Genomic DNA, 14,735 nt, shown 5'->3' with positions numbered 1-14,735 from the left:
GCAAAACTGCTGTGTTGCCAAGCCTTGTTCCAAATGTGGTTTCTCTCTCTCTCTTTGCAATGCTTCTCGGAAACTCACTGTAATGAATCCTTCCAGTTCTGTGCTTTCTCTCAATCAGCAACAGCTCTCTATTCAAATCCGGGGAAAAGTAAGTTTGCAGGGACGCAAGACTTCGCCAGAATGAATTCAGAGATCGCGCTGAAATCAAAAGTTGTGAGAAACCTAACAGCAACTATTTATCCAGCCTCACATTTTGTTGTCTTGGATTCTCCAGCATCTGCAGTTCCCATTATCTCAGCAACTATTTATTGTTTGCCATGGGTTGTGTGTGTGCGTGTGATGAAATTGCTCTGAACCAGTTTCTGTAGTTTCTACAGAATGCGATCTGTGCTTAAAGAGCGATCTGCCCGCCAGCCAGAATAAATGGTCCTTTAAAAATTACAAGTCCGCTAAGTATGAGCTATCGCAAGGTTTATTTAAATGCAAACAGTTACATCACTTTGGAGTGCTGCAATTTCGTCGCCAACTTTAGCGCTGCGACGGTTGCCCCGCTGCTTTGGTCCGGTTTGAATCTGGGAAGACCTTCACATCGAGTTGTTGTGCAAAGCAATCCCAGCCTGAGGGCGGCTGGCGTCAGGAAGATGTGATTTCACGCCATCTGAAGGCAGGGGTCGCTCAGATTGTCCACAAAATCCCCTCTTCCCTCGTCAGAACTTCTCCAGCAGCTTCTCAGAGCAGACGCTTCGCTCTGCTTTCCTGGGCATTTGGATCTAGCAGCGGAGAAAAGGAGGAGAACTTTCTCTAGCAAACCCTTTTTTTTTCTTTTTTGCTTTGGAGAAACCCCCAGTCTCTCTCGTCAGATAAAAAAGATTTTTTCTCTCTCTCTTCCCCCCCCCCCCCTACCAACACCCCCATTCCATCCCACCCTCCGGTGCGGGTGGTCTCTGAGAAATTGTCCACCATTACTTCCAAAAGTGAAGAGGATTTTTTGACGCTGGCTGCGTCCAGGATCAGCCGGAAGAAGCGAGTGATTGGAGCGGCCATTGGGGTGGTCATGGTGTTGGTTCTGCTCATCGCCATCCCTTTGCTGGTCCAAAGCTCCAAGGCGTCTGCCCACTACGAGATGCTGGGCAGCTGCAGGATGGTCTGTGACCCTTACAGCCCCAAGCCCAGCTCCACAGCGGCAGAAGCCATCCAGGACCTGACGGTGATGTCCCCTCCACCTTTCATCCACGGGGGGAAAGGCGACCAGGGTCGCCGAGGTAAACCCGGACCCAGGGGTCCTCCGGGAGAACCTGGACCCCCAGGGCCGAGAGGTCCACCCGGCGAATGGGGGGATCTGGGCAAACCGGGTCCTCCTGGACCACCGGGTTCAGGACCAGGAACATTCAGCACGGCCTTCCATAGCCCTAAGATCGCTTTCTACGCCGGCCTTAAGAAACCCCACGAGGGCTACGAGGTTCTTAAGTTTGACGATGTTGTGACTAACGTTGGGAACCACTACGAGGCTTCTACGGGCAAATTCACCTGCACCGTGCCCGGCATCTACTTCTTCACTTACCACGTCCTGATGAGAGGAGGGGACGGCACCAGCATGTGGGCTGACCTTTGCAAGAATGGCCAGGTAAGTTGCTCTCAGCCGTTTCACTCAAGCCCCGCGATCAGCGACAGTTAGTGACCAAACCCCCACCCCAGGCGCTCATGCTGGGTTTGCAACGTTTTTGTCTGTCTTCCTTGCCCTTCTGTCCCCTCAATCGCGGGGATGTTCCAGCCTGTCAAAAAGAACAACATCGCCCCAACAGCAAGGGCAGACCGAGTTCAAAGGGACGAAAGGCCGTGGATGTATGTGCTTACTTCATCGTGAGAATTAGCGCAGACAGAGACCATCTACTTGCCTTTGCGAATCTGTGAAAGAGTTTCTAATTAGACCTCTCTCTACTGTTCCTCCCCCCCCAATAATGCTGAAAAGTCCCCTTTCAAATATATACCCAGCTCCTCTTGCCTTTGCGAATCTGTGAAAGTTTCTAATTAGACCCCCCTCCCTACTGTTTCTTTCCTTCCCCATAATGCTGCAAAGTCCCCCTTTTTAAATATATACCCAACTCCGCTTACCTTCCCTTTGCGAATCTCTGAAAAAGTTTCCAATTAGACCCCCTCTCTCTACTGTCCTCCCCCCCCCCACATAATGCTGCAAAGCCCCCCTGTTTAAATATATACCCAATTTGTTTTGAAAAGTTGCTGCTTTCCACTGCTTTTAAGCAATGCATTCTAGTTAACTTTTGGCGTTCAAAGAAATGTCACCTTTCCCTTTGGCTTTTTAAAAATTTGCTAATTATTTTAACACTCTCTCCCTTGGTTACGGATCCCCACATAACTGAATTTCCTCAATTCTGACAGAAAATTCTACATCTCATCTTCTGAAGGTGAGGTTTCCTGAAATTGAACACTGTATTTTAACTGAAGTAATTTATGCAGGTTTAAAACTTAATTCCCTTGTTTTATACTCTAAGCCTTTGTTTATAAAGCCCAGGATCATGTGAGTGCATGTATTATGTCTATCTGTGGGTGCCCATTGTAAATAATTATTGGGCAATTATAAACAAAAAGTATGCTCAGTGTAACTTTTATGTTAGAAGTGTAAAGTGTGCATTGCATTGAGGAAATCTTGCATGAACCCGTGGCCAACACCTATCAATGCAGGGTGCACTCCTGCCTCGGCTCCACTCCTAGAAAAACTTAACACTGTTTACTTATTACTCTGGTCTAATGAAAACCCATGAAGTTTCTTTACCACAGTATCCTATTTCATAAATTGTTTGTGGATGGACCATCTTGAATGTCTTGCTATCCAACGTGAACCTGATGTTGTTCAGTTACCACGGGACTGCACTGAGTTTGTAAACTGGCAGACATCATAAGCTGTTGATGTGATCCCAAGCTGCTGGCTTGGGCAGCTGTACTTCAGTTGGCAGTCCCTTACGGTGAAATGGTTTTGTGCTTTCTTTTAGTTTTCATTTGCTTTAGACTATGACTGGTAAGTTTTGTTGACTGGCAAGGCCCACGGGTGTTCAAAGCTCTGGATCATAATCAACTCCTGAGCTCTAGTGGTCTAGTCCTCAAAACCCAGGCAAGTCAGCACTACTGCTTTTACACGTGTTACTTGCTGCTTATGCATTTAAGTTCTATGTGCACCTCCGATCTGTTGGTATTTGCAACTTGAAGTATCTGCAAATGAATGGGTGCACAGCATTCAACTTCATACATTCTGTACCTTCTGTGGTAATGCATATCACAAAGCTTTGGATTTCCCCTGACACTCTCCAGCAAACTGATGAGATTCAGGCCCACTTCAAAATATGTCACCCCGCACAGTGGGATTTCTCCAGCGCTACAACGAGAGAGACTGGCACCAGTGCAAGGCTGCAGCTGATCAGTCTTTTAACAAAATCTTTTAAACAGCTTTCCACGTGCTTTTCCCTAGTGTACTGTCAAAAATTAGTCACAGCCTAAAAGCATGTGGAAATGTCACTAAATAATAAATCAATGCTTCCTCTTTTATGAATGGCCGTTATTTTTTGTTGATTGGTACTGGAAAAATGTCACTGGCAACTTTCTGAATAGCTATTGCTTCTGAACTGGATTGTTGGCATCTAACAAATGAATATTGCATGGGACCAGTGGCAGCCAGGGTTTGGTCCCTCAGAATGTTATTGGGCAAAGCCTTGTGAGGCATATTTTCTCATCTGCAATTGGAAATGAACAGCCAGTGTGCTTTGGAATGTATGTTATCCACCCAAGTGAAAAAGGAACGGAATGTTATTTTTGCCAGTGACATTGCACAAACATTTATGCTGGTTTAGAGAATCGAAACAGGTGTTTGAAAAGAAAATGAAAAAGAAATGCTTCAAGAAACATTTTTTGATTGTGAAGGTATCCCTTTAACAGCTCCCTGTGATTTGATTATCCTGGCATAAGCCACATTCTCTTTGGGGATTCAGTTAGTTCATTCAAAGTATCCTAAATGTGACAAAATATGACACTTTTGAGGCTCCAACTGCAAATAGAAGTATATGGTCACTCACTTAAATAAGCAACTCAAATACTTACATTAGAATTAAAGACTCTGATTCTTATTCCCATTGTTTTCTACATGAAACACAACCATCTGAATTACACGCGATTACATGCAAAAAATAGTTGTTTACGAATTTGTCCCATTCACTTATTTAAACATTTTAACAGCTCACTGCCCTTTTTCAATGAAACAAGAAGGTTAAAAATGTTGTGAGTAGAGATGAGTGTAGAAATAAAAGTGAGAATTGAACAGCTTGATTGTCACTCTTCCTGGCATCCTTTATGAAACAACAGATTTAATGTATAAATCCCAAAGAGATGTGAGATTAATTATGCTGAATGACATAACCTATTTATTTGGATATAATATTTGGCGCCTGCAACATCTCACATATTTGGACAGTGGTTGATTTTCATTTTTCCTTCACCTGTGCTTTCTCTTTTTTGAACAATGTTACTGTGCTTGTAACATTTTACTGTAGTGATTGTGCTTTGTATTAACTTAGAAAGATTAATGTTTTTAAAAACTAACAGATGTGTCTCTGATAGATGCATAACCCTCTTTGCTTCTTCCTTCCTATAACCTTCAACCTGTCCTGGACTTGTAATGTCTTTTCAAGGTCAACAGTTGAACTTTGTCCTCCCAAACATCCCTTTGTCTTTGTTTGTTTGATTCATAAATTCACAGTGCACAATGGCTTCTCGGCCCTTATCTACTCTATAGCCCTGTTTTACTTTGTTCCACCTGATTGGTTTTGTGATCTCCCATAAAACTGACATCACTTGAAATTTAAAATATAAGTCAAGTCAATGTGGTTCTTCATTTCCCCCATCCTTTTGTGGTAGTGTTTGCTGTTCATCAGGGTGAAGAATGTCAGTGATTTAAAATGGAACAATTTACCACTTTAGGCAACAGCTTCCATAATCAAGGATGCTTAGATATAACGTGGTGTGATGCGCAGTAAAGCCTCCTGTAAAGTAAAGCTATGTGCATTAACCTGAACCTTGAGTCAAGCACTTGCTGGAACACCAGTGCAATGTTTCATCTTCCTACAACAACTACCTTTCTGACCCCCTCCAAGTAACATTGTCAATTTGATGGCAATTAGTACTCCATTTCCGCTGTGTAGCCATGTCTGCAAGGAACGGGCTCACAACCGTCCAACTTCATTTCATCTAGGGCCCCTAATGAGAGGAGCATTTTAACTACTCTATCTCGGCTGGAGTTGAACCCACAGTACAAGTGAAAGGGTGATGTGTCGACAACATGTGGATCCAAACTTTGGACTGCTGTTTTTGAGACCAGACACTGCAGCCTTGGATTGGTTTAAAACCTGGCTGTACGTATATTCAACAACAGTTGCCCTTTTCAAGTACATTTAGGAATGGGCAAGAAATGCTAGCCTCATCAGCAAAGCCCAAGAACAGAAGAATAGAACAAAATAGTTTGTTGCTAGTGGGGAATGGATTTGATGTTGTTAAATTGTTACAAGGCTCTCTCTTGCTAAAACATTCACATTACGCAAAGGGAATACCAAACCAATGCATGTAATAATGTTTTCAAATTTAAAAATAAGATTCTCACAACTATATTAAATAAATTTGTGAAAGAAATACGCAGCACATTTTAAAATATTCAAGGCATCAACTGACCATGTCATCATGAGTTACCAAATATAAAAGGAACACACCTTGATATAAAATCTGACTTAATTCAGCAATTAGCAAATAAAACAATTCTTCAAATTAAACTGGGCCTGCAGAATCCTAAACTCACTGAAGAATTGCCAAATCACTTAACACTGTGCTGTTAATGAATACCTTTTGAGTACAGCTAAATGCATATGCACGTGAGAATGGGATTGATAATAGGAGCAAATGGTCATGATCAAATTTTGTGAGCGATATGATGATGCCTGAGCGGATTGGACCAATTAAATGTCATTAAAAAGAAAGGCGTGAAATGTATAATATGGTGTCACTTAAAATGTTTGGTCTTGCGTTTGAATTAATTTACTTTCATGGCAGAGGGGAGAAGGTTTGTCAAGTCAAAAGCAGAAATTGCTGGAAAATCTCAGCAGGCTTGGCTGCATCAGAGGTAATGCTTCAGGTTCAGTGACCCTTCTTCAGAAAAGTTGTAGAGGGTTTCATCAATCCAGGGTAGATTGAATATGGCCTGCAGTAGGAATCGCCTTGATTTGGTAGATATTCCTATTAATTTAAGAAGATGTGATTTCACCATCATAACAGGTTGTTGGAGGTTGCCAGTTGTGTGATTATAATGAGGTCTGCTGGGTGAACTTCTTAGGAAATGAGTTCCCTGACTGGGGCTGTTAAACTGGTCCAATCAGGGAGCCCTGGCTGCCAGATATGAACAGGAGTGTCAGAGTGTTCACTCTGAAAGCTGGCTCTGAGCGAGCCAGACCAGTGACAAAGTCTATATATGTGTAAATAAAGGGGGACTTGGTGACAGGAAACCGGCCTCTGTGGAGTTTTTTCAGTAGCAACGAGAGAGACAAATACTCTCCTGAAGAAATGCACTCGCAACAGTTGTCTTGGAGTTGAGGGTAAGCATTTCTAACATCATGCCATTATTTGGGAAGCATGACTCATTCGATCCTGTTGTCAAAGACTGGGCCCAGTATGTGGAAAGAATGTGTATAATTTTTTTCCAGGCAAATGATGTTGGGGCAGATGAAAAGTAATGAGTGATTCTCCTGAAAGCTTGTGGACCTGCAGCTTTCACATTTATTAAGGGTTTGCTGAGGCACCAGTCACTAAAGCCTTTCAAGAGTTGATGGAAGAATATTAAGACCCCAAACCTCCTCTAATTCCAAGACACTGGCAGTTTTACTCAGCAATTTGAGAACCAGGGGAATATGTATTGGGATTTTTGGCAATTTTTGCCAATTCCTGAATGAGATGCTGAGAGACTGTTTGGAATGTGGGACTGATGATGTAACCATGCAGAAGCATCTACTAGCTGAAGCCCAACTGGACTTCAAAACAGGCACTACAACTGGCTTTGGAAAATGCAGCAGGTGAAGTGTGAATTGCAGGGTATTCCGATGGAAGTTGACATCTCACCAGTCTGACTGATCTTGGGGAACGCCACTTGAGTGAAGGCAATTGCATAGCCTCACTCAGGACATATCCTGCCCACAGCAAAACCCCAAAACAAAGCCAAGGTTCGGCCAAACAGTTAGCACTTTGTTTAGGATCCGGGCTGGTAAGACATTGTAGTTACTGCCAGTGTATGGACTCGAGACAGCAAAGGGATCCCACTAAGCCTGAGTTAAGTGAAAGAACTCATAGGCTGGTATCCAGGAGAATGCACTCATTAGAAAGGCCACCTACAGCTGGTTTGGCACAGTTACGTTGCTTAGCAACATTCAAATTAGAACCAATCAAAATAAACATCTGGTTAATGGTCACCCAGTTCTAATGGAGGTTGATACCAGTGCGGCTGTATCAGTGATTGCAGAACCAGTCTTTAACAAAACTTGCTGTCTATTCCAATCCTTCATTTTGTGTAAGACCTCAGCCAGACTGAGAGCCTATATTGGGGAACCTTTGCAGATTAAGGGGATAACTTCGGTTCCGGTCTCACATGAGAAGCAGCTTGTTCAGTTCCCGCTGATGGTAGCGAAAGGCTCAGGCCCAGCCTGATGGAGCAGAAATGGTTGAGAAAGATTGCTTCGACATTCTTCGACTAGAAAATGGCTGCCTGAGTGAAGCCCTAATTAAACACCTAGAAGCTTTTCAGGAAGTTCTAGGGACTATCAGAGGAGACAACACCACCTTGCATGCTGACCAGGAAGCAACCCCACAATTCTGCAAGGCCCACCCAGTGCCATTTGCCTTATGGGCCAAAGTAGAGGCCGAAATCAGGAGCCTGCAAAGTGAAGGAATCATCAAACGGGTCCAGTTTGCGGGATGGGCAGCACCCGGTTGTACCAATTGTGAAGCCTGATGGGTCAGTTCAACTTCGGGGAGTATTTGAACAAACCACTTCTCACAGTGGGATAAATACCCAGTCCCTCACATAGAGGGTCCATATGCAAAGCTGGCAGGGGGTCTGTCCTTCACAAGGCTGGACATGAGCCATGTGTACCTGCAACTGCGGTTTGGTGAGGATTCCCAGAATTTTGCTACAGTTAATACCCATCAGTGTTTGTACCAGTATATGAGACTGCCACTGGCGTATCATCAGTCTGTGCCATTTTCCAGCCCATGATGGTGAACATTTTACACAGTCTTCCCCAGATCACCATTTCTCTCGATGATGTGTTAATAACAAGGAAGACCAACATGGAGCACTGAGAGAACTTGGACAGAGTCCTTAGACTTTGTTTCTCTCAGGCAGATGTACACCTTAGGAGGGAAAAATACATGCCCCATGCCCTCCCCAAGTGACCGACTTTGGCTAGAGAGTTGATAAGACTGGGTTACACCCTTTGGAAGATAAAGTGAGGGTGATCAAAGGTGCCCTGGCTCCCACAGCTTAGGCCTTTCCTTGGACTGGTGAATTATTACAGAAAGTTCATACATAACCTGGCCTCCATCCTGACACACTTACACCTACTACTGCAAAAGGGGGGGCAGCCTTGGAAATGGTTATGTAGCCAAGACGTAGCTTTTAGGGAAGTAAAGAAGCAGTTATTGTCATCTAAGGTGTTGGCATAGTACGATCCCAAGCCATATCTGGTGTTGACATGCAATGCCTCCCCATATGGTATTGGGGTAGTGTTATGGCTCACAGATAGCCCGATGGAGAGGAACGCCCAATAGAGATGCTTCTTGAGTTTTGGCTGGTTCAGTGCGCCAACATGCTCAGATAGAGCAGGAAGGTTTGTCAGTCATCTCTGGTGTGAGGACATTCCACCAATACCTTTACAGATGTCGTTTTGTAACAGTAACAAACCACAAAGCGCTACAAGGGCCACACCAAGAGGAGAAGGCTGTGCTGTCCATAGCTTCAGGCTGAGTTCAGCGATGGGCTCTCATTCTCATGGCATACAATTACAAGCTGGTTCACTGTCCAGGAGGCCAAGTCGCAACCTCCCCCTGGCAGGTACCCCACCGGTGGGACCGCCACCGGGAGAGTCCGTTCTGGTTTTAAACTTCCTGGATACCAATCCGGCCACCACTGACAATATCAGACTGTGGATGCAAGAAGATCCGATCCTGGCAAAACTGGAACAGCTGTTGGTGATGGGGCTGTATCTCAGGCAGGATGTACTGGCCTTGGAGTAGGTTCAGAGGAGGTTCACAAGAATTGTCCCAGGAATGGAAAGCTTAGGAGGACTCTGAGACTACACTCATTGGAGTTTAGAAGGATGAGGGGGATCTAATTGAAACTTAGAAAATACTGAGTGGCCTGGACAAAGTGGGTTTTGGGAAGATGTTTTCATTGGTAGGAGAGACTAGGGCCTGAGGGCACAGCCTTAGAGTAAAGTGAAGACCCTTTAGAACGGAGATGAGGAGAAACTCCTTCAGCCAGAGAGTGGTGAATGTATGAATTTCACTGCCACGGAAGGCTGTAGAGGCCGGGTCATTGAGTACATTTAAGACTGAGATAGATAGTTATTTGACTATCAAGAGGATCAAGGGTTACAGGGAGAAAGCAGAGAATGGGATTGAGGAACTTATCAGCCCTGATTGAATGGTGGAGCAGACTTAATGGGCCAAATGGCCTAATTTCTGCTCCTATGTCTTATGGTCTTATGGTCACTGCTAGATCAAGGTTGAACTCCACCAGAGTCATCCAGGGGTGTATAAAATGAAGACGCTGGTGACAAGTTACGTCTGGTGGCCAGGATTGGATACAGTTATAGCCGCGTTGGTGGGGCAGCGTCTGTCTTTACCTTCTAGCGCATGAGGAAAATGCCATGCAACAATTAGTTTTGATTACTTGCTTGTTTTTGTTTAAAACATGCACCTGAATGTAAATGATAACGATACAGAAAAAAAAAGTTATTCAATCACAGAAGTTTAAATTTGACTGGAATTTGTATTAAACTATTTCAGTGTAATTAATCTGTCAGTGAGTCCACCTGAGTATATGTTCTCATCTGTACATAAGCTTTTGTTGACCGTTTGCCTGGAGAAACCAGATCAGGAATGTCGAAGGATTGTAACCTTTACCCTGAATAGATGCAACCATAATGCTGACACACAGGAGTTAGCTTCTGTGAGACACACCAGTATATCTCCCCAGTGGCACGGTGGCTCAGCGGTTAGCACTGCAGCCTCACAGCGCCAGGGACCCAGGTTTGATTCCAGCCTCAGGCGACTGTCTGTGTGGAGTTTGCACATTCTCCCCCTGTCTGCATAGGTTTCCTCCGGGTGCTCCGGTTTCCTTCCACAGTCCAAAGATGTGCTGGCTAGATGGATCGGCCATGCTAAATTGCCCGTAGTGTTCAGGGGTATGTGGGTTATAGGGGGATGGGTCTGAGTCGGATGCTTCAAGGGGCGGTGTGGACTTGTTGGGCCGAAGGGCCCATTTCCACACTGTAGGGAATCTAATCTAATCTCCCTTTTTAACATTTCATACTTAACTTTTGCCCTAATTTCATGCATCAATATGCTGTTCATCCTCTTTGATACTTTTCTCTGCATTTAGGTGCATGTGTTGAAATTTGTGGCATATTTGGTTTTTAGTTGAGTTAGAAACGTTTATAAAATTAAATTGCTACTTATGGGAGTGGGTCTAATTGGATATCTCTTTCAAACAGCTGACAAAGGTATACCAGACCAAATGGTCTGTTTTTGATCTGAAGATTTTATGATTCTACTTTAATAAATTACCACAACTTTTCACAAGAGAAGTTAATGTAAAGCTGCAAGAACTGCTGTCATTGCAGCACAATATTGAAGGTTTCCATGTTGATTATTGTAGCTCTTCCAGGAACCGAGCTTTTCCCTATCCCTACCCATTGAACACAATCACTACAAAGATGACCAAAAATATCTATTGTCAGACATTAGATGAGAACACAACATTTAGCCTGTGAAATGTGACGCCACTGTTTAAAAAAGGAGGTAGACAAAAGATGGGGAATTATAGACTGGTTAGCTTAACCTCTGTTCCTTGATATGGGAAGATGCTTGAGTCTATTATCAAGGAAGAAATAGCAAGGCATCTTGAGAGAAATTGTCCAGTTGGGCAGACGCAGCATGGGTTCATGAAGGGCAGGTCATGCTTGACAAATATTTCGGAATTCTATGAAGACATTACGAGCAAGGTGGACAATGGGGACCCAGTGGATGTGGTGTACCTAGAATTCCAAAAGGCCTTCAACAAGGTGCCGCTCAAGAGGCTGCTGCAAAAGATAAGGATACATGGCGTTACGGGTGAAGTATTAGCATGGATAGAGGATTAGTTGACCAACAGGAAGCAAAGAGTCGGGATAAATGAGTGCTATTCTGGCTGGCAATCAGTGACAAGTGGTGTGCCTCAGGGATCGGTATTGGGACCGCAATTATTGACAATTTAGATAGATGATTTGGAGTTGCGGACCATATGTAGGGTGTCAAAGTTTGCAGATGACACTAAGATGAGTGGCAGAGCAAAGTGTGCAGAGGACTGTGAAACTTTGCAGACGAACATGGATACATTGAGTGAGTGGGCAAAGGTCTGGCAGATGGAATACAATGTAAATAAATGTGAAGTCATACATTTTGGTTGGAGTAATAGTAAAAAGGATTATTACCTGAATGATAAAAAGTTGCAGCATGCTGCTATGCAGAGGGACCTGGGTGTCCTTGTGCAGGAATCACAGAAGGTTGGTCTACAGGTACAATCAGTAATTAGGAAGGCAAATGGAATTTTCTCCTTCATTGCTAAAGGGATTGAGTTTAAAAGCAGAGAGGTTATGTTGCAGCTATACAAGGTGCTAGTGAGGCCACACCTGGAGTGCTGTGTGCAGTTTTGGTCTCCTTACGTGAGAAAGGATGTACTGGCACTGGAGAGGGTGCAGAGGAGATTCACTCAGTTGATTCCAGAGTTGAGAGGGTTGGATTATGAGGAGAGACTGAGTAGACTGGGATTATACTCATTGGAATTCAGAAGAATGAGGGGAGATCTTATAGAAACATATAAAATTATGAAGGGAATAGATAAGATAGAAGTAGACAAGATGTTTCCACTGGCAAGTGAAGCTAGGACAACAGGGCATAGCCTCAAGGTTAGAGGGAGCAGATTTAGGACTGAATTGAGAAGGAACTTCTTCACCCAGAGGGTTGTTAATCTGTGGAATTCCTTGCCCAGTGAAGTAGTTGACGCTACTTCAGTAAATGTTTTTAAAGCTAAGGTTGATTTTTTTGGAACAATAAAGGAATTAAGGGATATGGTGAGAGTGCGGGTAAGTGGATCTGAGTCCACGAAAAGGTCAGCCATGATCTTATTGAATGGTGGAGCAGGCTCAAAGCGCTGAATGGCCTACTCCTGCTCCTAGTTCCTATGTTCTGGTGAAATATTTGTCATTACTCCATAATTATCTTAATAGGTAAAATATCTTTAGAAATTATATTTCAAGCATGCAGAACAAATAAAACAAATCCCAACCAGCAGGAATGGTATGATGAATGTCATCTCAAGAATCAACGATAACTCATTTGTGACTTTGTACTTGTGAGTTACACCATCAGCTTTACTTGTGCAGGTATTTGTCATACCTCACTGCTGTCTGTGAGACATCTTTGTAGTAAAATGCAATTGCCTTTTCTTTGTGAATTGATTGATGTGTTTGTCCTGGGTGAATACAAGAGATGCCATCTTCACATTGAGTATGTGGACAAGATTTGATTGAGGGGAAAAATTTGCTTGTGCGTTGAAGGGTGACCTTTCTATGCATAAGCATGTTGCCTTCTCAATTAGCTCATGATCTATAGGCTCTGTTTTACAGTTAGGCTTTCTTGTGTTGCCTCAGGACAGGTACGATCAATTGACCTATAGCCAGAGGACGATAAAGTATGTTTCTTTTTCCTTCAAAGCTTGTTATTTTAGTAAGCGTTTCTTTGATCAGAAAGAAGATATGTGGGATCAAAACATGCTAACCAATGCCCGGCAGATGCATGGCCGATCAACCATGTGGGCTCTGAAAGGGAAGTTTGGGATTTATGCTTGTTATTCAGTCATTACTGAATTCTTAGCATCAGACATGCCTCCATGGTGAAAGGCGCAAAATTGGAGGTGGGAGTTGAAATCAAAAACTAAGTCAAATTTGAACTGAAGTATCCAGTTCAACTGTATTAGAATTGTCCTGAATCCAAGCACTCATATCCAATATAACCAAATATTAATGAAAGTGCCTGAAGTCACGGCTATTTAATATGCGCTGTAAGATTTGTATCCACCATGAATTGGACGCTGCTGCACAATTTGGAATTCTAAGGCACTAACCAAACTTCTCTCATTGAACAACCTGATAGCCAGGAGACAGGTTGGCTGGGATGAACTCAAAACCATACACCTGATGTGGAACAACAATTTCCCAGCACCATGTACAAACCATGAAACACAATATCGTCCAAAAAAGAAACAAAATTCCCTCTTGTAGGTTGTATTTAAGCACAAGCAGCAACATACAAAAATAATGTTTTGGTACTTGATTGGTAATGATTAAAACCTCAAGTTCCAACAGGCCCCTCTATACGTAGAGAACCTGGTCATTGAAGGTGGTTTGAAAGGTTTGCTTGGTCAATGACATATTATCCCATCAGATAAAATGGTGTCCAAAGAGAAACAAGGGACTGAATCTTCTGGGTCGTTTTGTTTTGGCACAGTTTGAATTATGTTGATTTGCTTTAAAGGGATTCTCACTGTGAGGCCAAATACATTTTCTCGCTGTATCTTGCTGCTGTATTATTTCTCACATCTGATTCTAGCTCCATCTTCCTACACACCATTCCCAGAACAGCTTACCACCTAGCAGATATTCTGAAATTCACTGGCATCCTTCACAATCAAGAAACAATCTATCTCTGAGTTAAAGACACTCAATGATTTGGTCTCCACAGCTCTCTGTGGCAATGAATTCCACCCTCTGGCTGCTCAAAGGGGCTGTCCCTTCACTCTGAGGCTGTGCCCTCAGGTCCTAGACTCTCCTACTAATGGAAACATCATCTTCATATCCATTCTATCCAGGCCTCTCAGTATTCTGTAAGTTTCAAGTAAATATCACCTCATCCTCCCAAACTCCATCACAGACTGACCCAGACTCCTCAATCGCACCTCATATGAAAAGTCTTTAAATCCTGGGATCATTCTTGGGAGTGTCTTCTGAACCCCCTCCAAGGCCAGCTCAACCCTCCTTAGATACAGGTCACAGTTTACAAAATGCAGTCTGACCAGAGCCTTATACAGCCTCAGCTGTACATCCCTGCTCTTGCATTCTATAGTCTTCAAACAAATGCTAGCATTGCATTTGCCTTCCTAACTGCCAACTGAACCTGCATGATAACTTTAAGAGGATCCTGAACTAGAACTCCCAAGTCCCTTTGTGGTTCAGCTTTCCAAAGCCTTTCCTCATTCAGAATCAGAAGGAAACCTCCTACTGATTTTCACATACTGTGCTCCCTCGGCTGATGAATGGATAGTCCTCCATATTGAACCATGCTCCGAGGAAGCAGTGAGGGTGGCAAAGGTGCAAAATGTA

General features: G+C 43.5%; 1 protein-coding gene across 2 annotated transcripts in view; it reads left to right on the top strand.

The window, feature by feature from the left end:
- Nucleotides 1–838: 838 nt before the first annotated feature.
- Nucleotides 839–14,735, top strand: part of LOC125448242 (complement C1q-like protein 4) — a 75,295-nt gene continuing 61,398 nt past the window's right edge. Inside the window, exon 1 of one of the 2 annotated variants that reach the window (XM_048523383.2) lies at nucleotides 839–1,624. In XM_048523383.2, the coding sequence (XP_048379340.1) occupies nucleotides 1,055–1,624 (570 nt within the window). In that variant the 5' untranslated portion in view covers nucleotides 839–1,054. The remainder of the gene's footprint in view (nucleotides 1,625–14,735) is intronic. The other variant, XM_048523382.1, reaches the window with a different exon arrangement.

This window comes from Stegostoma tigrinum, chromosome X, assembly GCF_030684315.1.
Source record: "Stegostoma tigrinum isolate sSteTig4 chromosome X, sSteTig4.hap1, whole genome shotgun sequence".
NCBI classification, from domain to species: domain Eukaryota; kingdom Metazoa; phylum Chordata; class Chondrichthyes; order Orectolobiformes; family Stegostomatidae; genus Stegostoma; species Stegostoma tigrinum.
Note: the sequence above shows the minus strand (reverse complement) of the source record. Positions and strands in the feature narration are given on the sequence as shown.